Below are 26,293 nucleotides of genomic sequence, written 5' to 3'. Positions count from 1 at the left end.
CATAATCTCTAGAACTCATAAAATTGCCAAAGTGATGCAAGTCAGAAATAATTTCTAAGTCTCATTAGAAAGCTGATCTACGTGGAACATACATATTGCATGGATATCACTGCTACCTGATTTACTACCCATAATCTGACCACTGTAGTGATCTGCTGAGATCCTTGGCTGTGTTCTGAACATACCTGCATATGTGAGGCATTCAACTTTTTCAACATCTGCAAGGTACCACACCCCCTCCCTGTGCCACAAAGAGATCGGGAGCTGCTCAAACTAAATTCCTTTATTAGTGGAATGGTTTTAATAGACCAAAAATGAAATGGATGAAAGGAATGCTGGTCCTTTATGATTGCCAGAAAAAGTAAATATTGTCTACAGACATAATACAGATTTCTTTTAACCAAATTAAATATGGGCTATAGCAAAGCAAGCAATCTGTAGAAATGTATTGTTATGCTGCTGTTACAAACTATTTACACTGGATAAAAACAGGTGTCTCAAAGCCAGCTTTAACCCTACTTGATTACTGTTACAATTCTGTGTATCTTACCCTTACCTCCTTTTTTTTTGCTATGAATCAGCCATTATCAAGGTTAAAAAAGGGAGTGATCACAAAACACATTCTGTGCAGCAGAGAAAGAGGACTCCCTTCCAGATCACCCAGCATAACCACTCCATCACTCTCCTTCAAGATTTAAGGAGTTTATCCCTTCCCTGCAGGCTCTTCCCATGGTTGACAATTTGTCTGATTTTCCTCACCAGGAATTCCCTCAAAGGTAAGACCTGGTATGAAAATATACATTTTAAGTATACATTTTTTTAACAGAGCACATTTTTGTTTAGCAGTACTATGTGCTGTCTCTGCTCACAGTAAAAGTTCGTCAAATAAATATTTGAAGGAATCAGCACTGTGCATCCAGTTTCACTTTCCAAACAGAAAGTGGTGTGTCTGCTTTTAGCGTTGGTATGAGGCAGAGACTTGATACAAATCCAACTTTGTTAAGATCATGAACAAAGAAATCCCACCTAATTATAAAATACTTGATTAACAACTCAGCCAAACAAAGGCATATGTTTACGCCAAAGCTATTTTCTGAAAAAGTCTTCACCGCTGGTTTTATAATAGACATACAGTACAGAAAAAAAATGTTTGTTTGTTTGTTTTTCTTTCAGTTTTTGGAAAGAATTTATCAAGATAGTTTGTCCATTCAATCAAACATTGCTCTGCTGTAACAACATTGTTCTTAGTTCCCTCTCTCTTTGATCCTCCTGCCTGTATTTCTCCTCCAATTTTTGTTTTTCTGAGTCCATACTATAAAAAGAAGAATCTGTGCTTCTCCTGATCTTCTCAAACTGACTGAAATCTGCCACATACTTTCCGTTCGGAGAGAGAGAAACCACAGGCACGAATTCATAACCCCAGTGGATCTCGTCAGGTATGTAGGAAGTCCTGCTTTGACAGACAGCACTGGTGGACTCCACTGTAGCATTCAGGAGCACCACAAGCTCAAAGTCCTTATCCTTGAGATTTTGAGGTGTGAGATCTCTTAAAGGGCTGCTTTCATCCAAAATATGGTAGAATGTTAGAGGCAAAATGAGAAATGGGCTTTCTGAAGAGGAGTCAACATTGAACTTGACACTGGCTTGATTAAGCAGGATTCTCTCCCCTTCTTTGGTTTCGTATGTCTGAAGGAGCTTCCCAGAGAGCTGGCACTGTATTAGAAGGCTCTTCCTCATGTTTGCTACCCTGATCACCAGGCAAAGTTCTCCGTTGTGTTTAGTAATGACAGCACAGTGGCTGAACTTAATAGTTTCTGCCCTTTTTTTAGGTCTTGCAATTTTTGCCAGAAATGTGCCTGTGATGAAGATCTCAATCAAGGTGGTGATAACCAGTTGGGCCACAAGCAAGAAAATGGCATGTGGACATTCCTCTGTAATGAAACGAAATCCATAGCCAATGGTTGTCTGTGACTCCAGAGAGAAGAGGAATGCCCCCGTAAGAGAGTCTACATTCTTGACACATGGCTCCCGCTTTGAGGTGAACTTGTTTATTTCTAAGTCTCCGTGAAGGAATGCAATGGCGTAATAGATAACTCCAAAGAGGAACCAGGTCATAACAAATGTAGCAGCAAATAAGGTGAGTTTGTACCTCCACTTCATGTCTATTACTGTAGTCCACAAATCTTGAAGGTAGAGTAGGTAAATGCCATCAACTTTGTCTATGCGCACATTGCTGTGACCGCTTTTGGACATCACACGGGGCTTGTGTGCCTTGAGCACAGTGCTGATGCCTCCGTTAACCAGTGGGACGCGGGACATATTAATCTGAGTGGCTTCCATCCTCACTGCTTCAGTCCTAAGGAGAAAAGAAAAGAAGACCGTTACTTAATGAAATCAAATCACAAAATTTGTTCTGAAAAGCATTTGAAAGTGTTGAAAAATAGAAGGTACAAGCATAGAAGGTACAATCTGAATGCATGAGTAGTGAATTAAAAGAGATGGAATATAAAGTTTCTCCTGTAAAATAGCTGAGATTAAAAAGAATTTAGTATTATATATTGTCAGAAAAAAAAAAAAAAGGAAAAAAAAAGAAAATATTCTTTGATTCTGGTGACTGCCAAATATGGAGAAGTAGATTTCTTTTCAAATAGCCTGCAAAAGAAATTTGATCAAGCTGAAATTTTATATTAGTACTTTATTTCTGTAAAATACATTATTTTTTTCTTACGTTTCTTTAGAGAAGAGGCTCTTTTTAACTACTGCAAAAGTTTTCTTTAGTGCCCTGAAGAGAGACATCTGATCGAAATTAAAGTCGCGTCAGTGCTTGGTTTAGAACGCAGATCCAGTACACCACCTCTGTCTCTTCCTGTGACAGAGGCAAAATGAGCCAGACCAGCTTTCACTCTGAACAATTAACTTCCACAAGTGATTTACTCAGTCGGATCTGATTCCTTGTCGCAAACCTACAATTAACCTACAGGGAAACAAAGCAGACCTGAACACATCAAAGTCGAGTTTCGGAAAGGAATATTTACACCTAAAACGCTTCAAAACTGTTTGTACTCTATAGCACTCTGACTTCAAGCAATCTAAGGAAAAAAAAAAAGGCAATTCACAAAGTCAGCATTCTTAGCTGTGGGCCCTGACCTGTGCGAACCCAGCAGTCATTGGACCACCCGACTTCTGAAGTTTGTTTATTGTGCATCAGTCCGGATGGAGAGTAAGTGTGAGGACACTCAGAACAGAACAAAGCCCTCAGAGTGAAGCAGAACAGTGCCTGTGCCAGTTTGATGAGGCAAGTAACAAGACCCGGCTTGCAGGACTAGACAGTGGTTACACAGAGCAAGGACAGTGCATGTTATAGAAGTTCCCAACAACAAAACTTCCTGCTGAAAACAAAAACAAACAAACAAAAAACAAAAACAAAAAAAAAAAACCAAAGAAAAAAAACATCCCTTGCGTCCTTTGTGCTTTGGCAGGTCATTCAAAAAGCATTGTTTTGTTCCATTATTTTCTCAGAAAAAGCCTTAAGTAAGTGAATCGCTGTTGTGAACCATCAAAAAAAAAAAAAAAAAAAAAAAAAAAAAGCGTCTTCCTTATAGCCACTTAAAAGAAATTTGCAGGAAATACAAGATATATTTGTGGTACACACATGTGCCAACCCAGGACATCAGCATAATTGCTCACTGAAGTACTTTTCCTGTTATGTCAATTAAAGAGAATTTTTGTATGACTATACCCATCACACTGTTGCAGGTTTTCTGGGAAAGGGTAATTAATTAAACTTAATGCCCATTAAGACCTGTAGATCATTCCAGTTTGGTATTATCACCAGCGTTTCTCTTCCATCATCCAAGAGCCGTTGACATGTACGTATATACCTGTATCTATAAGAAAGGAATGTATCAGTGATCCCAGTAGGAGATTCCTTATGTGACAGTCAAATCAACACAGCATGCACAGCATGTCCGGATAGTAAACAGGAAAAAACCTTCAAGTGATCTAAAAAAGAACAACAGAAGGAAATGGCAGTGGGGGGAGTGAGGTTAGGGTGGGAAGGAGCATACATGTAACTGCTTTTTAGATAAACTCCAAGTGGAGCGCTACTGTCAGTGTGGTAAATGCACATAATCTCCAATGGGAAATCTTTTAGGAAAATATATGTCATTTAGTGAAGAGGCACCTTTTCCCACACTGAGCCTTACTCTGAGCCACAGACATCAAATGTGTGCAAAAGTCCATCTCAAAACAAGTGTACCTTTTCCTCTCAAGATCACTTCCCTGTAGCCATTACTTCCAGTCACAAACATTACTACGCCCCCTGCTCAGCCTACCTGGACCCTGCTCCTGGGACCAAGCTCCCCAGGGCTGCTGGCTCCTCCTCCTCAGGAGGTTATCAGGACAGAGGCAACCAAGACTCCACCTTTCCTCCTCGGTGCTGCAGCTGGTGGGCTTGAGGTGGTGGGGCAGGAACAAGGCTTTTAGGCTTGGCTGAGAGCAGAGTTCATTGATTGGGTTCAATGGTGGCCCAAGGCAAGGAGTATGTGGGCACTCTGCACACTGCACTCACTGTACATCTACCATGTACAGTCCTGGACACACGGGCTTCCATATACAAGAGACTCTGGGAAGGATAAGATCAGCTCTGCCCTACATGTGCTGTGACAATGATACTTCCTTGGTGTGCCAGACTTAGTAGGGATACACTGTACTACTGTTCATCTGCAGTATCATCAAGCTCTATGGTTTCAATCCATATGATAGCCTGGTAAGATTTCTTATCTGTGCCTCTTTTTTTCTCTGAAATGTGTTGTTCCTTCTAGGGGAACCCTGACCAGAGAAAATACTGATGTTGCCTCCTACTACACTTCCAGAGCTAGTAAACTAGTAAATTAGGTACCTAATATTATAGATGAACTGAAGTGCTGTAGCAAAACGATTTCCCCAAGAACACAAGGAATAGAAAGGCAATTGCAAGGCAAAACATATTTCCCAGGAACATGCCACGTCTGGCATGTTCCAGACTGTGCTTCAATTCAAAACCAAAGACATTTTTAGTTGTGTTTCTAAAACATATCCATGTGCAAAGTCAGTCTGCATGTGTAGGGATAGCATGGCAGAGCCATTAGTTTGGAGTCTGGCTGTGTCAGAATTTCCCTGTCATCTTTACTGTTCTTCCCAGTTTGTATTTCTGTATGTGACAAAGCTACTTGCCTTTAGAGTGATTTCCTGAAATAGATTCCAGCCAATTTCTGGTGCTTTTTTTGGTTGTAGGATTTTTTGTTGTTGTTGTTTTTACTTCCCTTATTATTATTTTTTTCTTACATCACTTTTTCCTGTGTGATCCTAAATTCTTTTAGTGCTCTTTTCCTCCCCAGAGAAATACATGTTAGTTTCCTTTCCCTGCAGAAGTACTTCCCTTCTTCTCTGCCACACTGATACGGGAAGAGCGGATCTGTCATGCTGCCTCTGAGCAGCACTGCCCCTGCTGAGGCCCTTCCTTATCACTTACAGCAGCCTGAAGGAGTCATCTGCGGGAAGAAATTGTGATGAAGCCAGAAGTGGAGTAAAACCAGGCTACAGAGATTTCTCCCCTGCCATCCACTACCGCAATGCTTTCTAGTGAACCAACCAGTGGCTATCCCAGAAAAAATGTTTAGTGGGTTTTTGTATACGTAAAACACACAGCATAGCATTTGCATTGCTTTTTCTCATCCCACCCCTTCTATAGGTACCTCAGATATTCTATGCCCTAACAACTGTTCCCAGCAACTCAGCTGAAAGATTTTAGTTTGTTTTATTTCTACCATTTTCCCTCTAAGTTAGAAAGCACATCTACCACAGTAATGCAAGCAAACTAGTCTGAATAATAATAGTAGTATATATTTTGAAAATAAAAGAACATTTTCTGTTTGTTAGCTAGCTGAATTTACGCCAATAATTTATTTTTTGTTACTAAAAACAAAACAAAACAAACCAAAAAAACCTAAAACTGTAGCTGCAAATAAGTGAATTGAAGTAACAAAAAGTTAAGGAAACAGATACTTCATGGGAGAAAATGAAGTAATCTCAGGCTTGTCTAGCACTCTCATGTCCTGTGAATTACCTCCTTTCCTCATGAGCCCTTTGGAACTGCCGAAGGAGACTCCCCATCAGAACACATGCTTGTAAGGGAATTTAGTACAGACAAAATCAATAAAACATAGAACTACATACCAAACCACCAACCATGAATACCTTGATCTGAAGGTAATTTCAGCAGCCAGGGATATAACAAGTATATTAATTCTGCTTCCAGAGACCACATTATCAAGAAGTGAAAGCCAGCTTGCATGCACAGAAAAATGTTCCTGCTGCATGAAGCCAGATCTGCTTGTGAAAGATCTCTTTTGGCAGACACAAAGGATTAGAAGTGTACAGGAGCATGACTTGTTCAAACGGCTTCAGATGTTTTCTTGTTTTCAGATCAGATATGCTTTGCCACTTGAGCAACCCCCACACACCACTACACACTTCACTGCCACTCTGACACAGGGCAAAACTTGCACTGTTTTTTCAACCAGCAAAAACCATTAGCAAGATTGGCATTAAAAAAAAAAAAAAAAAAAAAAAAAAAAGGGCTGAGGAAAGAAAACATTGAAAAGTAATATACAATCTTCAGATCTTTCCTAGGTATGATGTGGTTCAGTAGGTTAAAAAAGTCCTTCCTGAATTCTCAGTGCTCTGCCTAGCATAAATACCCTTCTCTTTTTGGGCTGTGTGAGCTGTGGAAGACACGAGGTTCTGCTGTGTGGTCACCAACCAGAAAAATCCTTCTCTGTGTCTGACTTCTGGAACACAAAAAAAACGAGAGAGGGGTAGTAGCAGTGGTTGTGAAAGGATGCGTCAACTCCTCCACCAGCTGCCACTGCAGTCAAACAGCCTGGACCCTTCATAAAAGAGCCATTCAACCCAGGTAGTGACCAACACTTACTTGCACAGCAGAAAATAGTGTTAGTCTGGGAATTGATCATATTGTGAATGACGCTGCCTTTAAAAAACAAATCATAGATCATAGAATCATTAAGATTGGAAAAGATTTAAGATCACCCAGTCCAACTGTCAGCCCACTCCCACCACACCCACTGCCCACGTCCCTCAGTGCCACATCCACACAGCTCTTGAACACCTCCAGTGATGGTGACTCCATCACATCGCTGGGCAGCCTGTGCCACTGCCTCACTGCTCTTCCGAAGAAATATTTCCTACTATGCAACCTGAACTTTTCCTGATGTAACTTGAGGCCATTCCTTCTCATCCTACTTCTGTTACCCAGGAGAAGAGGCTGTCCCCCACCTCTCCATAACTTCCTTTCAGATGATTGTAGGGAGTGACAAGGTCTCCCCCGAGCCTCCTCCAGACTAAACCATTTGTCTCAGCCACTCCCCATGAGACTTGTACTCCAGATCCTTCACAGCTTCATTCACTCTTTTTGATTTTTTCCACAAGACCAGACTACAAGAACTGTAAATGTAACCTCAAATCAAAATCAGCTCCTGATGCTGTGCATTTAGGTCCATACACCTCGTCCTGGCCACTCATCAGCAAAGCACAACTCTTGGATGGTGACACTCAGGAGCAGGTGACAGTGGTGGCACAGCAAAGCCTGCCCAGAGACCTTGAGTGCTGCAGATCTGATTGCACTGGAGGTTGAGGTTAGTGATATTGTGTTGGAGCTAGGAGCATGCTTTCCACCACTCACAGCAGGTCCAGGGGCAATCACTGACAGACCAGTATTAAGAAAGTAAAAACACAAATGCATCTCTTTCTCTCCTAGGCAGCCTGCCTGACATCTGGCCATAGAAGATGAATTTTAGCTGAAGAAGTCATGGTACACTGTTGCTTAGAGAGATTTGTACAGGAATCTTGTTCTTTTCAAAAGCAGGATGTGAGGCTTTGCAATAGCTATTGATTTACACAGATGAGCCTTGGAAACTACACTGATGCAAGAAGTAGGAAAACAACCAAGTAGGAATAGAAAAGGCAAGAGATTACTCAAAGCTTATTGAGGTTAACGGAGAAACTTCCAGTGATTTCACAGGTCTCCTAATCAGGCCTCCAAGCAGAGAGAAAGCATACACCAACAGCTAGCGCACTGCTGTCTGTTTTTCCTAAAACCTGCCCTCCAGCCTCTGCTGTGGGTTCTGCAGATACACAGGGGACTTGGCCATGCACAGCTTTCCATCTGGAATCCTTCATGTACACTGAAGTCTCCTTTCACAAAGTAAGTAAACTGATCAGTTTCTGAAACGTCTTTTTTTTTTTTGTGCTTGATAATATGGTTTATATAATGCAGCTGGAAAAGAGAGAAAGGTTCACCAAAAACCTGTTCTGCTCTATTATTTTTAAGAATATCTTTTCTTCAGTAGTGAAAAATTCAGGACTTTTGAATGTCTCCCTTGCTGGCATATTAATGCTTCAAACTCTCTTTTTCAAACACTTCATATCACAGGTAAGCATTCAAAACTTGCCTCCGATGTGATGCTTTTCCCACCCACTAACCCTTTCCCTGTTCTTTCTGTGCAAATCTTATGTGGCTCTTTCTATATGAACAAGTCTAAACAGACTTTTATGAACTCATTTTTTCCATTTCTAAGGAGCTAGGTGCCAGCATTACTCTGTGAGGCTGACAGGAGCATTACTTTTGCATTCTGCTTATCACACTGATACTTTGTACTTCCATGCTATATTGCTGAAATCTTCAGTCAGCTGTAGGAGCATTAGGTACTTCTCAGATAACACCTCTGGCACAAGTAAGCATCTCAGCAAAACCACACAGGAAAGGATGAGCTACAGAGAGGATGGCAGAAATCGTAGGATGATTTGAATTGGAAGGGACCCTTAAATGCCATCTGGTCCAACTCTTCTGCATTGAACAGGGACACCTCAGCTAGATCAGGGTCCTCAGAGCCCTGTCCAGCCTGGACTTGAATGTCTCCAGGAATGGGGCACCCACTACCACTTTGGGCATGCCTTATCCCATTTATTAGTAGCAGTCAGTGCTAGCACCAGGACTAGAATATCAGAGATCCTAATACCTCCCACTGTCCTATTTTCTGAGGGGCTTTCAGTAGCTAGACTCTGTCCTCCTTTCTCCCTGAGACAATAATCTTTTCTATAAGGGTATATCTCATTATTTTGTTCTTCCTCCTTTTTGCATAATATCCCATTCCTCTCCTTTTTCCTGCTCTCTGTGAACAGAAGGGTTCAATTTAGTGATGTTTACAGTGCCACCATAGAAATGTGTAGTTGTATATACAGAGTTGTTTCTCACAAGACAGCACACTAGTTTATGTTTCTCACGTATCTCATTGCAGGTTCACAGCACCTATTCCTGACCTCTCCATTACATGATTGTTTTTGCAAGGGCTTCCATTTTTGCAAAGTTTCAGCTGTTTGGGATGTTTCCTCAAAACTGGTCACAAGTGAGCACATATTTTTTATTACTTTGTTTAATTAATGTGCCAGTCAAAATGAAACAGCCATTTCCAAAGCCAATGCCAAGAAAATATAGTTTGGAATTTTTCTACATCCATGTTAAAACAGTTTTGGTGTCTTTTTCTTCACGGATGTTAGTGTGTATGCACTCTTCAGTGCAGAGACTGAGATGCATGCTCTCCATGGCTAGCTGAGCACCCTAACAGTTTGGCCAGAGACTAATCTTGATGCCTCCTTGCTTTCTGCCTTTAAAATTTGTATTTGTGCAGTTGAGTATCTTCATTGGGAAGTGTAGAGTCTCCCCATCTCCCTAGTTCCATATTAGTGAACTCTTCTGCAAGGGTGGAAATGAGGGAAAAACTTGCCTCAGGTGCAGGGAGGAGTCTCACCCCCACCCCCTTCAGCAGTCAGATTTTGAACACAAATACAGACTGGGAGTGGGGAGAAGCGGAGCAGAGGACACACTGAGAGGAGGTTGAATTCAAGCCAAGGAATGTTTCATTTCTGGCTCATCTTGCTTAGACAGAAGGTAAACACTGAGCCTTTTGGTGTCCTACAGGGCACACTGTGGCATGCCCAAACACATAACCATTGGGCACCCATCAAAATGAGAGCCAGAAATGGAAGCACCTGCATGCTTGAAGCACTTCCAGCATAAGACAGAAGCTGGGCAGAGATTTTCTGCAGAATACTTTTTCACTTAGTCAACTAAGGCCTACCTAAGTCCTACTTAAGCACTTAATTCCTGTTTTGGGAACTAGCCTTTCCCAGGCCAACTGCTGGAGCTCCTGTGAGAATGTGCTTTCTCACAGCTCCCAGTTCCCATTGCCTTCCCTCCCTGAGTACAGGCCACCTGGCTGGTGCATTCCCCAGTGCACTTGGTGGTGGGAAGGCTGGTGCAGAAAAGGCAGACAGAAAGGCTCTGCTGCTCTTCTATCAGATTTCAGGCGGTTTTGTAGCTTGCCCGGAGGCATATCTTACCTTTGTTATTCATGTTTATGTACAACCTGGTATAAATCTCCTAGGAATAATCTTACTGTGTAAGCTCATGTGCCAAGACTGTTTCATGTTTCTGTACACAACCAAGCAGTAACTATGTTTCCTTCCAGTATTTTAGTCACATGGTGGTGACTTTACAACCGTATAGAAAATAATGAGCCAGAACTTGTCTACCATTAACATTGCTAAGTCTTACCAAGCTTGCAGGGAAGGGAGTCATCTCTCAGGTCAGCTCAGAGCACAAATGTACAGTACCGGGTTACCACCTGTGTTTGCTGTAACTGTTATTCCCTGCTCACCATGGGCTGGCCGTGTCCTTGTTTTCTTTCACGGAAGGTAAAGGGCAGCACCTTGGTTTCAGCCTTACCATACTCACCCACTGCTTCACAAGTTATCATAGAATCACAAAATACCCCAAGTTGGAAAGGACCCATAAGGATCATCACATCCAAGTCTAGGCCCCACACAGGACCACACAAAAATCAGACCATATGTCTGATAACAAATGCCTACTCCAGTACGGAATAATTGTAGTATTAATAAAGTTAAACTCAGAGCAACAGACTTGCCAACCTGCAGATGGTTTAAAATGTGCTCATTTTGTTTCAGATGTGAAGAAGGACTTACGAGACAGAAAGCTCATCTAGTTTCTTTTCTTATTTGCTCATTTGTTTGTTTATTCTCCCAATTCATTTCTTGGTTAATAAAAATCTGGTCTCATTTAAAAACAAACATGAAACCAAAACCAAAAAGCCACACTTACTGTAGATTTCTAATTTAAATTGTCAGCAGGTGGCTGAAAATAAGTAGTAATTTTTCTGCTCATGGTAACACAAAAGCCAAGGAGAAAAGTTAACATTCTTCTGATTGTTCATAAAATTTGGCAAAAATGTCTTCAGTCTGCCTTCCTCAGGGACATTTCTTCCCATATCAGCTACTATGGCTGGTACATTAAAAGTATTTGTTAGACAGTAGGGAAATATTTTCAAATTGTTTGGAGTTGTTTGTGCCTCTGATTCCTGTCTTGAGCTATAGGTACCATTAGACTCAAACACAACTTGGTATTCCAAGTCCCATTGCCAGCCTTGTCTCATTCTGATGAGCAAGGGCATTGGCTCCTGCTTCTACGTTAACTGTACAATACAGATGAAGAGCTCTCTTTTTAATCACCATTTGTGATGCCAATTCATTGTACTGTATCCCAGTCAAGTTGGGTTTTGTTTTTGTATTAGTCATAGTGCACTGTGGCTCTCATAGCTAAGTGTAGGTGTGGCAAGGAGGTGAGGCTCCCTGCACAGTGTCAGTCTTCTGCTATGTCAGAATTATTGCATGTGATTTCTGCATGTGAAAGCCACCTTTCTTGTAAACCACAGCACTTCTTTAGCCCATAAAATCAGAGCTGATGCTGTTGGAGGAATGACCTTAGTACCTCACAAAACAATTGTTTGTAGTTTTCAGTCTCTATACAGTCACTAAATCTCAAAACTTAAATATCAGTCTATGAAAAGAATTTTCCATTGAGAAAATCTGCTTCTTTTAAATATGTAAAAGATTCAGTACTGCTGAAAATCAGGTTAGGGCTGCAAAAGGCAAGGAAGCTGGCAATGGGCAAAACTGTTGTACTCAAAGATCTTGGTTAAATTTTGATCATCTAAAGCCTGATGTGGATAGAATCAAATCTAACTGGGGAAGTAACCCATCCTGACCCAATTGGAGGATGGCCTATATTTCAGCGAAGATTTTCCCTGGTGACCATTTCTGCGTTTCTCTTCCTGTACAGTGTAGTATTGTACTGCTTCATCTATGCTGAGCAGAGTAATCTGATAATTAAGCCAGATTTATGGCTTCTTTGCTGGACTAGAACACACAAAAGAATCCAGCCTTGAGATTTTTGCAATAATACAAAGGATATTTCCAAGAAATAGGGATGGGTTTGTCATGGTTTCATCTTAAAACTCATTACAAGTTCATTTTCTCAGGAAGTTGTTTGGTTATGAAGAATTGTCCTACCTGTGCAAACAAGTTCATGCAGTGGAAAATGTTTTCAGAAAGTGATTCTCTTTAATGCTAGCAAAATGCAGCCTCTGTGAGACAAAGTATGCACTTCCCTTACCCTAACCTAGTGATTTTTAAATTAGGCATCTTTTTCTCATAGACAAAGCACAGATGATAATACTGACATAGCAGATGCATACAGATTACTTGCTTATTTTTTAATAGTGTATTACTTTGTTGTGAATTACAAAGTATGTCCATTATTCTTTTTGAGGTGCACAGTAGCTTCAAAAGTGTTAATCTCTACTCCATTTTCTACTCCAATCTCTACAGAGATTTCAAACTGCATCAAGTATGTATTTCCGCTAAATGTCTACAACTGATCAAGTTCTACTTGATCTGTAACAAATGTTTGATAGCTACTTAACAAAAAACAAAATAATAAAACTTTTAAATGCTGAAAACAAGATGGTGGTACTGCCCCCAAAAATCAAGATGTGATATTTCATAGGCAAATATGTATGTGCTTTTATAGAAAAATCACATGGTCATTTCCACTGTTTAAAACAGTACTTCATGGTATGTGTGTTTGTGTTGTCTGTTCTGTAAATCACGAGCAGTAAATACAAAGTACTGATCTGGGAGCTTTTGGTGCATTTATAGTCACTAGTGAAATCCTCTTCATTTAGATGTGTTTCCTTTAGTGCTGTGGTTTCCCATAATAAAAAATAAGCTTCTGAACAGCATGTCTCAGAAGCATCTGCAGTGACCAGTAACCACAACCTGTGACTATGCCCTTGCTCACTAAAGTCTCCCTTGAGTTTTGCCAGCTCTGCCCAAAGTGGCACAGCAAATTCTCTGATTGGGCACTGGTGTTCCCAAAGGGCTCTCATGCCTTAGCACTAGTTCCTTCTCATCCTGATTCTGCAGCAGTCCCCAGACATGAGCTGCCTCTCACCAGTCTAGTTGAGGATGGCCCTATACCCCAGGGATGACACCAATAGTCACAGAGGTCCCATACACCCTTAAAACACTGCACCGGTATATAAACCAAGGGCTTTCACCTGCTACTTTGGAGTGGTCAGGGATAAATTAAAAATGCCAATTACACTTTCATAGTGATGTAGGGATATGTATTTTCAGTAATGTCCAAAAGTTTTACTTCATGGCAATTTCCTCTCTATTTTTTTTTCCTGACCAATTCATGGATGTGGTTAATTTAAGGTTTAAAGGCTTTTTCTCACACACACACACACACACCCATATATGTTTTCCACTGGAGTCTGTGCTTTTTCCTAGACCCACCCAAATTCCAGTACATAGCTCACTTGTGTGCCAAGCTTTCTCTCCATGCAATGAATGGAAAAATACCCTTTTTTCCACTTCTGCACATTTTGGGGAGAGGACAGACAGAGAAGATGGAGGAAAGGTCTCTTGAGTAATTTAGTTATACCTGCTAATTCAGAGAAACATGAGAGAATCCCGGCATTCACGGGAATACTACAGGCTGGGGTGCATGGGAGCTGATCCCTAATGCTTTCTTGAGACTCAGAGCTGCAAATGTGGTGTGCTAAGGAGATTTAAACACTAATAATGATAAGGTAAAAACAGTGTAAGCAGCTGGCTGATATATGTCTTCTTCTGTTCAAATGAAGTGTTTTGATAGAACTCTTCTGTGCACTGATATTTTATGAGATGGATAAAACTAATTCAAAGTTTAATAGTGAGATATATTAGCATCTTTTATATGGAAATGATGATTCTCAGCTGTTTTATTTTACAGTCTTTTTCAGGCCGTGAGTATCTCGGTGAGAGTGGTGGGCTGAGAACAAAGAGATCCTCTTCTCACCAGTAGTAGCCTTGTAGAGAAAAGGCTTCGGGGCCAACACTGTTCTACTCCTGTCTATGCTTTCCCTGCTAGAAGGACCATTGTAGCTCATGAGGTGATAGGCCATGGGGAAATGGTCAGTAAAGCTGCGGTTCCATCACTCCATTGCATCTCCAGGGTGAACCTCACAGCCATAATAATATGCAAACACAATGCAAAGTCTTTTTTGTGGCACTATCTTCCATGTGGATTCTCTGATGTCCATTTAAGGCTAATCCCCCTTGACTTCTTCTTTTCAGTAAAGGAATTAATAACATCTCTTGGGCTTACAGAGCCACCTACTTTCATAAAGCCTGTTGGAACATCATTTCTGAATCGTCTGTTCACCTGCCAAGTTAAGCTGAAATTAGCCTGTGGATTTAAATACATGGGCTGTATCCCTTAGTTGTGAGGGAACAGAAATGAAATTAAGCTAGATTAAACACATAGCCTTTTGCCAAGAAAACGCTATCATTGTACTGAACTTAACTACCACTGTTAAACTGTGGAAAAAAAAAATATTTTAAACTATACATTTTTTAAAGAAGAAGATGCTTCCTGAGTTTAAGCATGAGGTTACACAGCCCTAGATTGTATGTTTTGCAGATAAACTGACAAGGAATCAGAGGGAAAATAATCTTTGTTTTCCTCATTGCTTTCCCAAATTACTCAGCCCCTGCCAATTTCCATGACACAGACCCCTCAGTCTGCTGCAGAGACTGTGGCTTTTCAGGGGGAGGAAATAGCATAAATTTACTGGTGCACGTCAGCGGTTTTTTTATTTTCTCGCCAAACCAAAAATATCAAAACAACAACAACAACAAAAAATGTGCTGAGGTTGAACCAAAAAAACATTTTTCTGGCCTTTTTTTTTTTTTTTTTTTTAAAGCTATTCTGGACTGGAGACACTGTTTGTTCAAATTGAAATTAAACCTGTTATTTTGATTTTACATTTGTATAGATGTGTGTGTATGTCTAATTTAAATCATGTGAGGAACAAGCTTTTGCTTTACTCAAAAGATCAAATATCTAACTTCCACAAGTCAAAATGCATTTTTTTACTTTTCAAAATTGTTTTCAGATTTCTTCAGTCCAAAGTTAACATGAAAGCACAAAATCTTTCATCTGATCTTATAGGCATTTTCAGCTGAAAAAAGCTTTTGGAGGAAGAATCCCTCACATCTGTAACTGCAGAGGCCAACTGGATTTCCTGGTGGGTTCAATGACAAGTGTACAATAAGTTACTGTGCTTCCTAGCAGAAGACAGCAGAAGCAATGCCTGTCCACATTGCTGAACTCTGAGAATTTAGCTGTGTAATTCACAAGTCATTTTCCTTTGTTCTATAGCTTCTTGGGAACCTCTGTGAAAAGTCTGTGTTGTTACATTACAACATGCTGAAAAAAAAAAAAAGCAGCGATAGTGTGCCCAAACAATAAAAAAGCTCATGCTGGTGTTCAAAGTCATTACGTTTCCTTATGCTCAAAAGGGGGTTATTTTGCTTGTTTATTTACATATACCTTATCTTTATGACTGTTCCTTTATGATCCCATGTGATTTCAAATGCTCAACAATCTTTTACAGTTGGAAACTTGGGAAAGCCCAGCTTTGATCACTGAAGTAATTAGACTGAATAGGACATTTTTCATGTTCTATTAGGAATAGTTTCCTAAAACATTCCAAATACCGCAAACGTTTTTTGGTTTGTTTTTTTTTTGTACGTTTTCCAAATGCTATGAATTTCAGAAATTACTTTGATGTTTTCCAAGTAATCTGATTTATGTTAACAAAAATTATCACCATTCCCCAATTACTTTCTGTTGCCTTGTTGTAAGGCTTGATGCACGAATGAAAATGTAGCCTAACTGTGGAGTCTAGGCATAAAGAATAACTGGGATATGAGGAAATCAACTACATCTCCCATAAGAGATCATTCTTTCAGTGGAAAAAATAAAACTTTTTGATCTCTAATATCTTGTACATTTGCTGTAATATTTAATTTTTAAATGCTCAGTTTTCATTGAAAAAATATGGTGTCACCAAACAGTAGTCATCTATACGTCATTTTAGTGCTATTGACTATTTTGTAGACAATTGTTAAAGATAAATGATTGCAAAAGTAACTAATCACGACTATGGATATATAAAATTCCAATAGCTTATTTCAAATGAAGTTAAGATTTGTCATTGTTAGAAATTCTCAGAAACTGTGACTTAACCAGACAACTAGCAGCTTAATGTCAGTACAGAAAATTCCTTCTTTCAATGCCGTGGTGAAACCCTGTCAAACTCATTCTTTCCCAAAGGACATATTCTGCCAAGAGTGCTGCTTCTGCTCTACTCACTGTATGGTTCAGACATCTGGTCTGCAGGCAACTTGATATCATAATACCTCCAAAATCTTCACCTCAGTCACTTTTAATTTGCCCTTTTCCAATAAGTGTCTTGTGCATAGTCCTCATCTATCTCATGGATATGTCACTCAAACTTCCAGCATCAAAAAAATGCATTTTTTCTCTACAATTTTGACTGTATTTTTTCCCTTCATTAGTGGAAACATCTCTTCATATTAAGCCTAATCTTTTCACAGCTACTGCCCTGATACTCAGAGCTTATGCCTTGGGATATTTGTTCCCTTCATGTTTAGGCACCAGATCAGCTCACCACTATCCAAACAAGTCCTTGAAATGCACTTACTTTGAGAAAAATTCCAACTTTAATAAACATCTGCTTGTCATTGTGTTCACCTAGCAAGTACCAAGTCTGGGTTGTATCATGCCTCACTTGCTGTTAGATCTGAAGTAATTTAGAGCAGATCTAAAGTTTTCCTATTCTTTGTTCAGCTCACTGCAAAGCATTTTGTGGGCCTACAGTATGATAAGAAATAATGTATTCAGATTACAAACTATGTTTTCCCTTTGAATTGATAACAAATGATTTGTTTTCTGGGAGACATCTTTTCTCCAGGAAGGCTCTGGCTGCCTTGGATGCTTCCTCATTATCTGAGTTTTGTCTGAAAGAAACTTGGAGATTTGCTTTTCTTAAAGTTTGCTTGGAAATTTGAGATAACCAGAAACCTATCTGTGAGACAGTAGTTCAAACTTGGTTTCCAATCACCTACCAAACTGAGCCATTTCTAAAGGTGAACGTGCTGTGAGATCAATTGTTGGGCTTTTAGGTTGAAATTTCTCTCTTTTCATGTTAGCAATCTGAAAGGTTTCTGTGTAGTCTGAGCTAGTCCTCTTAAAGCACCAGCATTAATGGAGAGTTGGACAACTGCACTCTGTCTGTCCCTTCTTCTTCTCCGCCGTAGGTGCCGTTCTCCCTGCAGTGCCCTAAGATCTGATCCCAGAATTCTAACTCTTACACAGCTGACAGTTACTTTACCTTACACTTGCAAAGCAGGTCCTGAGAAGTGGCAAGTTTATTTCTTGTGTGGAAATCAACTGTTCCAGTGTATGCAAAGGTACACCCACACTTCTTAGAAGAACTCTGGTTACACATATAAATTATATAATACATGTGCATATCTTAAGTTGGAATATCCTAAATAAATATATGTAAATCTAACTTATACTGATGAAGCTTTTCAGGTTAAATCCCATGTCAATTGTGTGATGTGGAATCTAATACAAGATTAAATAAGCCAGTGCACTGTTTCCATCAAACATATAGCTTAGTTACTATAAAAGAATGTACGTACTGAAACAGATGAGCAACATTCATCTGTAAAAGCAAACTATCCAGGAATCTAAAACAAGGTACAGGGATCTGTCTGCTCTGTTTTACAAGTTCTTGTCAATGAAATGTGTCAGCTTGCTTGTTGATGTCATCAGCTCATACACTCTCGCCATGTCTCTTACCAAAGTGTGCATTCATCTTGCTTGCTCTGCAAAAGGTTTCCTCATACATACCTTTGAACCTTCAAAAATGATGTCTGGGCCTCCATGAAAGTAATCAGCTCTGCTTTTTCATACCCATTAGCGTCCTACATCTTTATCACCCCTACTACCATTTTTCACCGCCAGTTTCCTATTTATAGTGCTGCTCAAATATGCTCCTGCTTTTTCCCATGCCTAAGTTTCCAGTCAGCAAAACAGAGCTAGTAACCAAGTGAAGAAAAGAGTAAAGCAGAATCATTCAAAACAATGTCTTGTCTTAAGGTGAGCAAAGCTTAAGAACTGGACCAGTTTATTTCTGTTAGAAGCACCGGATTTTTAGGAACTTGGCAAATTCAAAAACTTTGACCGCTCTTTTCTTCTGAAGCTGTGGAATGAGGATCAAATCCTTTTCCCAGCTTTTTTTGTGGATTCCAGTGTTAATGTTTAAGCTCATATAGTAAGTATTATTAGAACATGCTTAAATCAGTTTCTAGTGAGAACACAAAGGTTATTGACTTCTGTGACACTTTCAGTCTTTATGTAGCAACTTGGATGGTTCAGAAGTTTCTCAAGATCATTTAGAGCAAACAGAAGCAAAAGCTTTTCCTTGAACACTTAGTCATTATTTAAAAGTTCTAAAGGTGTAGTGCAGCATTTTAAATCTCCCGATCTTACATTTTCACTTTTTGCCAACCAGAAGTATATCTGCAAATTCAGATTCTTGTATCTACATGTAATAGGAGAATGTATCACTGTGGTCATTCTGCTGCACTGTTTTCTTGGACTTTGGCATATAAACACTATTAAAATAATAGAGCATGCTTCCTATCACCTAAGACCTTAGGTAGAGGAGGGATATTTACTATCAATAACTACTGTTCTGTGACAGAATCAAGTCATAGCTTTGGTTATTTTATTGACAGAAAAAGAAATCAACACTAAATTTTAGATATTATTGTTCCAAATTTGTTATATGTGTGTTATATGTTATATGTTATATATATGCATATAATGTGTACCTGCAATGATAGAATTGACCAGGAATGAAGTTCAAGGATAAGGCATTCATAAAAACCTTGGATGAAACATCCATAACGTTGTGGTCTGTTCTGAGGAAAGGAAGTGAGGTTTGTAGCCTGAAGCAGGCTCACGGAATCAGCTCAGCAAGAGCAAGGGTATATGGAAAAATAGGGTACATTATTAGGATTCCTGGCAGTATGACAGTTATTATGTGACACCACCAGTTGAAGATCACCTTCTAGCCTCTGCATTTCCCAGAACAGGGTTAAAGAGCCACAGCATGAACAAGAACCAGATCTGAAGCCTTTTGTTTGCCTATTATACATAGACATTAATGGCATTGTTAGCTTTCCCACACCTGCCTAAGTTGTGTTCATTCACCTCTATACTTCTGGAGGCATTTTACACTGCAGAACATTTCAGTCTTTGATTCTTTTTTATGCCTTGACAAGACCTTTCAGCACCTTTTAGATAGCATATTTCACAATAGGTAATCAACATGCTGAAGGCCAGCACCCATAGTGAGCTGATGTTCACTATGTTAATTTATAACTCACAGATGGAGTCGATACTGTTTAATATCTTTGTAGGCATAAACAGTGCGACTGAGTGCTCCTCAGCTGGTTTTTGGGTGACACCAGGATAAGTAGTATAGTTGCTACAACAGAAGGAAGATATGCCATTTAGGGAGACTTGAACAGGCTTGAAAAGTAGGTCCACTAGAACCAAATGAGGTTCAACCAGGCCAAGTGCAAGGTGCTGCATTTGGAGCAGAACAATCCCAGACCTGAGTACAGCCTGGGACAAGAACTACTTGAGAGCAGCCCTTGCAGAGGACTTGAGTGTTCTGATGGACAAAAGGCTTGATAAAGTCCAGAATTGTGTATTTGCAGCCTCGAAGGTCAAACTGTATCCTGCACAAGAGGGATGGCAAGTGGGGAGAAGGGGATTATCCCCCTTTACCCTCATCGGGCTCCATCTGGAGTACTGCACCCAGGCCTGGGGCCACCAGCCCAAAGGAGGATGTAGAACTGTTGGAGCAGGTCCAGAGGAGGCCATAAAGATGATCAGAGGACTGGAGCACCCCTCCTGTGAAGACTGGCTAAGGGAATGGATTTGTTCAGTCTAGAGAAGGCTCTAGGAAGACCTCATTGCAAATTTCCAATACTTAAAGAGTGCTTATAAACAGAAGGGGGCCTGACTTTTTGCACAGGCAGATAGTGGTAAGGCAAAATGGAACCGTTTTAAACTAAAAGGGAGGAGATTTAGGTTTGATTTCTTCCTTACATCTCAACACATCAGAGGGTGAGGCACTGGCATAGCTGCCCAGAGAAGCTGTGGTACCCCATCCCTGGATGCACTCAAGACCAGGTTGGATGGGGCCCTGAGAAGCCTGAGCTGGTGGATGGCAGCCCTGCCCATGGCAGGGCGGTTAGAACAAGATGATCTTTAATGATCCTTCCAATTCAGCCATTCTGTGATTCTATTGCCTTTTGACTTAATCTTAGCTGAAGAGAGGTTGTGATTTAAAACCATTAAGATTAAAACAGGCAAGAGGCCAACCACCATATACCAGCAACGCCACCAAGTATACACGTTAATGAGGCCCAACAGGGTCATAAAATAAAATGCTGCTTTAAAAGACTCTTTTTTTTCCATCAAAGGCTTTGCATGTTCATGAATATTTTATCATTTGCCCAAGAAGATTAATTAGAATTTTGAGTGTTCTGTATCAATCAAACATCTCCCCAAATGTGTTGATATACCTTTTTGTGAATGAAGACCAGCCTTGCTAAATTGCTGTGAAAGTCACAGAAAGCACAGCTTTTATCCACTGCTGCACTAACTGTGGTTTGGTTGTTTATTGTGGAGAGAGAAGACTGTTGATAAGTTGGTGTTGAAGTGTTTGAGAAAGGAAACTTTCTGGAAGCATTATTGCTAGATAAGGTTGCAGGAAACTGAAGCCTGTTTGCTTGGGTGAAAGGTAGGACGGCGGTTCAGAAGAGAACAGCTGGCCTAAAAATTAGTGGGAGTAAGGACAGGAGTAAGGGTAAGAATCTTTGAGTAGGATAATCATTAGGAAGAAAACAAAAAGCACTTAAGCAGTTATGAGTGAAAATTACAAAAATACCTTTTGTTGAATTTTTTCTTTTTTGGTCAGGCTGTGTAATTCAGGCGAGTATAAAGGGAAATTTTCCCCTTTTCTCTTGTTCAGTTCATACGAATAATATTCCTATGAAGTCATCAAAGCATGTGTGCCATTTCCTATATTGTTTCATTACAGATTATGATAATTTATTCAACAGACAAACATGTTTATCATATAGCCTCAATCCAAAAGTGTCAATTTTAGATAAGGAAAAGTTCAAAGTGTACAAGAGAGGTATCCTGCAAGCTACAGTCTAACCAAGAGTGAATTACCTCAGTTAAAGCAATGTAGATTAAATTAATCTAATCAGGCCATACCATTATTCCAGTTAATACTTATTTTACTTTATCACTTTTGATTTATGAAGAAAATGTGGCATATTTAGGCATATCTCCCTAAGCATGGACAACTCTACCTGACAATCTCTGTGAGAAAAACAAACCCATAAGGAGTCAAATGAGGTTTTAAGAGGCACTAAGCTTCTGTTCTGTAGCTTTATACTTCTCCTTCAGGTTAAGAGTCAGCTAAAATGCAGTATAGCCGGAAGGTCAAATTGCAGGTGCTAGTTTGAACTGAGTGAAATAAAGACATCTTTAATCAAGAAGCCACCCTGGGAGTCAACAGAAAGGCAGCATGCTCTCTTACATGAGCAGACACAATGTGGGGAGAGAAAAGGATTTGTAACATAATGTCTAGATTGAAATGAATCACTGAAAAATTAAAGGATAGTGGCATTGACCACTGACACCAGTGAAGCAGAATGGATCACCTGAGTGTGAAGGTCAAGGGGATTCTCAAGCCTAAAAGGTTGCAAGGTTTCCTAGTATCACCAGTGGTGTTTGGCAGACACAGGAACTGCATAGCACCACAATATTTCCCTGAGATATATGCTGGGTCCAACCTGTACCCTAGCAGTATGATTTCACCCTTTCACCAAAGACAGACAAGGTTTGCAAAAGGATCCACTGAAAAATGGGATTTTGTCTCCTTGGGTAAAAATTACTGCAGATGTCTTATCCCAAAACATTTGTCTACCCTCTTTCTGTCCAAGTATTTATTTTGCCCAGTAAAGGACGATAATACTTAGAACATTCATGTTGTCTCTTGTTACTTTTCTGCCTAAGCATGACTCCTAGCTTGCCATGAACCTCAGAGTGTGCCAGTCATACAAAGACAGTTTCATACTCAGGAGGTGAGAAAGATACTGTGGTTATTACTTGCCATTTTTGTTCCTTCATCCGGCCCAATTAGAAACACATCCACTGTTTTTGGCTGCCATACATGTGAATTTCATACCATTGGAGCTAGGCAGATTTAAAATGAGCAGGCGGTATAGTACGTATACAGCCAATACAAGAGAGCTTCCTGTTTCAACTGTGCCCTGTTGGTCCCAAGAGCATGTATGCACTTTATGCCAAGCTATTTACCAAATAAATGAAAAAAATACATTGAGTGCTAAAATGAGCTTCAAGCCTATAGTAACTCATTCAGATAAGTCATGAATGTTGTCCCATTCCAAGGGGTTAGGAACAGCTTGGCAGGAAGGTAGTTTTCAGACATTTAACATTTAGTGCATTTGTTTGGACTGAAAAGTTTGACGTTAACTGCTCAATGCTCCAGCCAATGGTTTTTGTTTTTTTTTCTTCTTATGTTTGTATTCCCAGGACAGCCAACAAAGGTAAAGAATTTTTCCCTCCATAGATTAAAAAAAAAAATTTATAAAAGGAAAAAAAGGGGAAAAAAAAGAAAAGAAAAAAGAAAGAAAAATATCATCTTGTAATTAGCTTTGGTTTTCCTGGAAGCAAACTGAATCAAAGTTTATTTCAAAAATGTTCTGAGGTTCAGCATGCAAAACAGTTAAGTTTCTGTTTTTCTTGGCCCCTCACAAGAGTACCATCTGGTACTTCACAGCTTTGGTTTCTACCTGTTCCCAAAGCACACAGCCTGTCCATGTAACCATGTGTCTTAGGAGGAGGAGAGAATAATATTCCAGACTTCTTTAGCGAAATCTGGACAAACAGAAATTTCAGCTCAAATCAGGGCTGTGTGTTGATGACTTGTTTGTTTCATTGCATGAGGAGCCAGGGTAAAAATGAACTATTTGTTTTCATTTGAAACTCTATAAAAAGTAACAGGATTGAAGTATTATTGTATGTATGCTGGAAGACTGAAGCCCAAGTCATCTGCTGCTGTTTTTGTCTCTAGGCCATGCCTCATTTACCAGGATGAAATTCTTGGGGAAGTTTTTGGTCTCGACTACACTCTGCTTTACAAAAGCAATGCCAGTTTGTACTGTATAACCAGCTGCACTAAGTTACATTCCAGGCTTGCTTCCCCCCTTCTATAAGCTGATTACTAGAGAATGCAGAGAGCATAGTGACATTTTACAACAAAGGATATAAAGAAGACTTATCTGTAGTAGCAAGTTTTCCCCTTTTCCTTCTAATTTTGAGAGAAGAAATCACAGCTAACAATATCACAGGGAAATACAGACAAAAGGTTTGGCAGACAGGTACTCAGACACTGTAATCAGAAAGATCCTAACAATGCCTTTAACTGCAGGACAGCTAAAGGCAAGTGTGGAAACAAGTTTAGTTGAAAAGTAATATAAATCCTCCTGGTTCACAAAGGAAAACCAGCTTTGTTCCTTTTTGCAGTCAGCACATCATGGAGAAAAAAAGGAACTTATCTGTAAATCTCTTTAAAGCATGATCTCTATGAGAAAATAAAAAGGAAGCAAAAACAAGCTATACTGAAGTAGAGGGGAGTTTTCAGCACGGGCTCGGACTCTGATTACTGAGGATAAGCCAAACCTGTTGTAAACAATAATGCAGTAATGTGAAGACACATGCAAAATTTGGAAGAAAATGCATGATGTTCTCCAACTGAGACATGTTTACATTCCTTGTAGCTACCACTGAAAACTTACATAATCTTTTCTTATACAGATAGGTAACGTGGACTGGATAAAGTTCTAGGCAAGTTTTCCTAGCATGTTAACTAAAACTGATTTCTGCACAGAAAAAGAAACAAGAACTGGCTGAAAGACATTCAAAACATACAAAAAAGCCCCCAAAGTGCTGTGTATTTCTTTAAGAAAAAGTATCTGACAGGCGAATATTTACAAAGTTAGATCCAGCCCCCCTGCCCAACACACAAAAATATCAGTCATATGCATTACAAACCTTACATTCAGGAGCTTGCACTAGTGGAAAGACCAAACCAAGATAGCTTTTACTGTATCATTGCTAAACTGCTGTATCTCCAAGTTCACAAGAAGATATAAGCTTGTAAACAGATTTTTCTTCTACAGACAGTTTCTAAATTCTGAAATAAATATAACAAGAAATAGAAAAATAACCTACTCATTAGCTTTCATTTCCAGACAGTATCCATAGTAGAGTTAAGCATGTATGCATTTTTGACAAATACCTCTTACCTGTAAAAGAGCAATGTTCAGATTCCTTACTAGATGTTATCGTCATGACAAGTCAAACAATCTTTTTTATAAAAGGTTGGATGTCTTTTCAATAAAGCATGTGTGTACAGTTTAAAAAAAAATTTAAAAAAAAAAATCAAAACACCATCAGAGTCTCCCTTCCCTCACTGTCAGTCAAAAACAAGTTGGAATAAGTCTGAGTTGAAATTACCTGAATAAAGAGACTGGAGAGAGAGAGGGAGGAGAGGGAGGGAGGGAGGGGGAAAGAAAGAGAAAAAAAAGTCTGAGAGGAGACTCAGTGATGTCAGCAGTATGTCTTAAGGAAATCTACAGCTGAGCCCGGCAAACTTTATAACTACACAGCACTCGACACCCAGTTACGTGGTAAGTAAATACCTGCTTAAGAGGAAACTGATGTACTTTTAAAGAACGTCAGTTAATCTTTGAAGAAACTTTAGCCAAGCTGATCAAAGTCCCTTAAAGGCCTTATTGCCTAAATAAATAAGGTTGCAAGTGGTTGTATAATGCTAAGAGCAAGAAGAATTAAAAGTCAACATTATTGATTACCATTTTCCTGTTGGCAAAAGGAAGGCTGAAACTCATCTGAAATACATTTGTACCAGGGTTGTAATGTACTGAGCTGTAACAGCCACAGATGCAGCTAAAATCCCTGACCACCAAAGTTTCCAATCTGTTTAGCCACGATGCTCTTCCTCTTTGATGATTAATTGTAGGTTGGCTTCAGTGCTTTTCTGCTCAAATAAGAATAGATCGAAAAAACACAGATAGTGCTGATTAGAGTAGGGGAAAGTTGGGTACTTTAAGTAGAGTGAGGAAGAGGTGCAAGTTGTTGCTGTCCACAGAGCCTATATACTGCCGTGCCATACTGGAGTTCAATAGGATTTCCAGAACAGAATGAAAAGAGCTGCTGGGAAAGGGAAGGCAATGCAGCACTAGAAAGACTAATGTGGTTGTCCTTAGACAACATTCATCTGTGTCTATATTCCCAGAGGTAATTCTTCCAGGAACTACATATCTCAACAAGCGTGTCCAACACAGTACAACAGAATCATCTGCAGAGCCATCCCACAGTACTATGATGCCAGGTTGCTTTCACTCCCTTATGCTCAGGGGAAAAAGGAAATCAGCCCAGGGTGAATAGTATACTAGCAAGATTCTGCGCAACTGAGGCTCATGGAGAAGACATTAGAAAAAGTAAAATCTCTCCTTTCCTCAACAGCACTGATAATCAGACACTTATTAACAGCCATTATTAATGTAATGATATGCAACCATAGGAAACTAAAGGATGGAATTCTGCTGTCATGTGGTCAAGTATGAAGGCATTCAGGCAGTGCCAGTAGGCAGCAGCTGTTTTGCATTTAAAAGGACAACAATTAGATGAGATTTTTTTCTTCCTTTGCCAGAGACTGAGGAATTTCACACGACTTGGATTGTTCCCCAAATC

At 39.7% G+C, this 26,293-nt stretch overlaps 1 protein-coding gene across 6 annotated transcripts; it reads right to left on the bottom strand.

The window, feature by feature from the left end:
• Positions 1-265: 265 nt before the first annotated feature.
• On the bottom strand, positions 266-25,176 carry KCNJ15 (potassium inwardly rectifying channel subfamily J member 15). 6 transcript variants are annotated; one of them, XM_010723564.4, is made up of 2 exons: positions 24,826-25,176; positions 266-2,356 (listed from the first exon to the last, which is right to left on the bottom strand). In XM_010723564.4, the coding sequence occupies exon 2, from the start codon at positions 2,338-2,340 to the stop codon at positions 1,213-1,215; it is 1,128 nt and encodes a 375-aa protein (XP_010721866.1). In that variant the 5' UTR covers positions 2,341-2,356; positions 24,826-25,176; the 3' UTR covers positions 266-1,212. The 6 variants fall into 6 exon arrangements, with proteins under 6 accessions (XP_010721866.1, XP_085064572.1, XP_010721859.1 ...); XM_085208446.1 differs by having other exon boundaries at positions 25,037-25,172; XM_010723557.4 differs by lacking the exon at positions 24,826-25,176 and adding an exon at positions 24,752-24,819.
• Between the last annotated feature and the right edge of the window lie 1,117 nt (positions 25,177-26,293).

Source organism: Meleagris gallopavo, chromosome 1 (genome assembly GCF_905368555.1).
Source record: "Meleagris gallopavo chromosome 1, MGAL_WU_HG_1.1, whole genome shotgun sequence".
Taxonomy (NCBI): Eukaryota; Metazoa; Chordata; class Aves; order Galliformes; family Phasianidae; genus Meleagris; species Meleagris gallopavo.
Note: the sequence above shows the minus strand (reverse complement) of the source record. Positions and strands in the feature narration are given on the sequence as shown.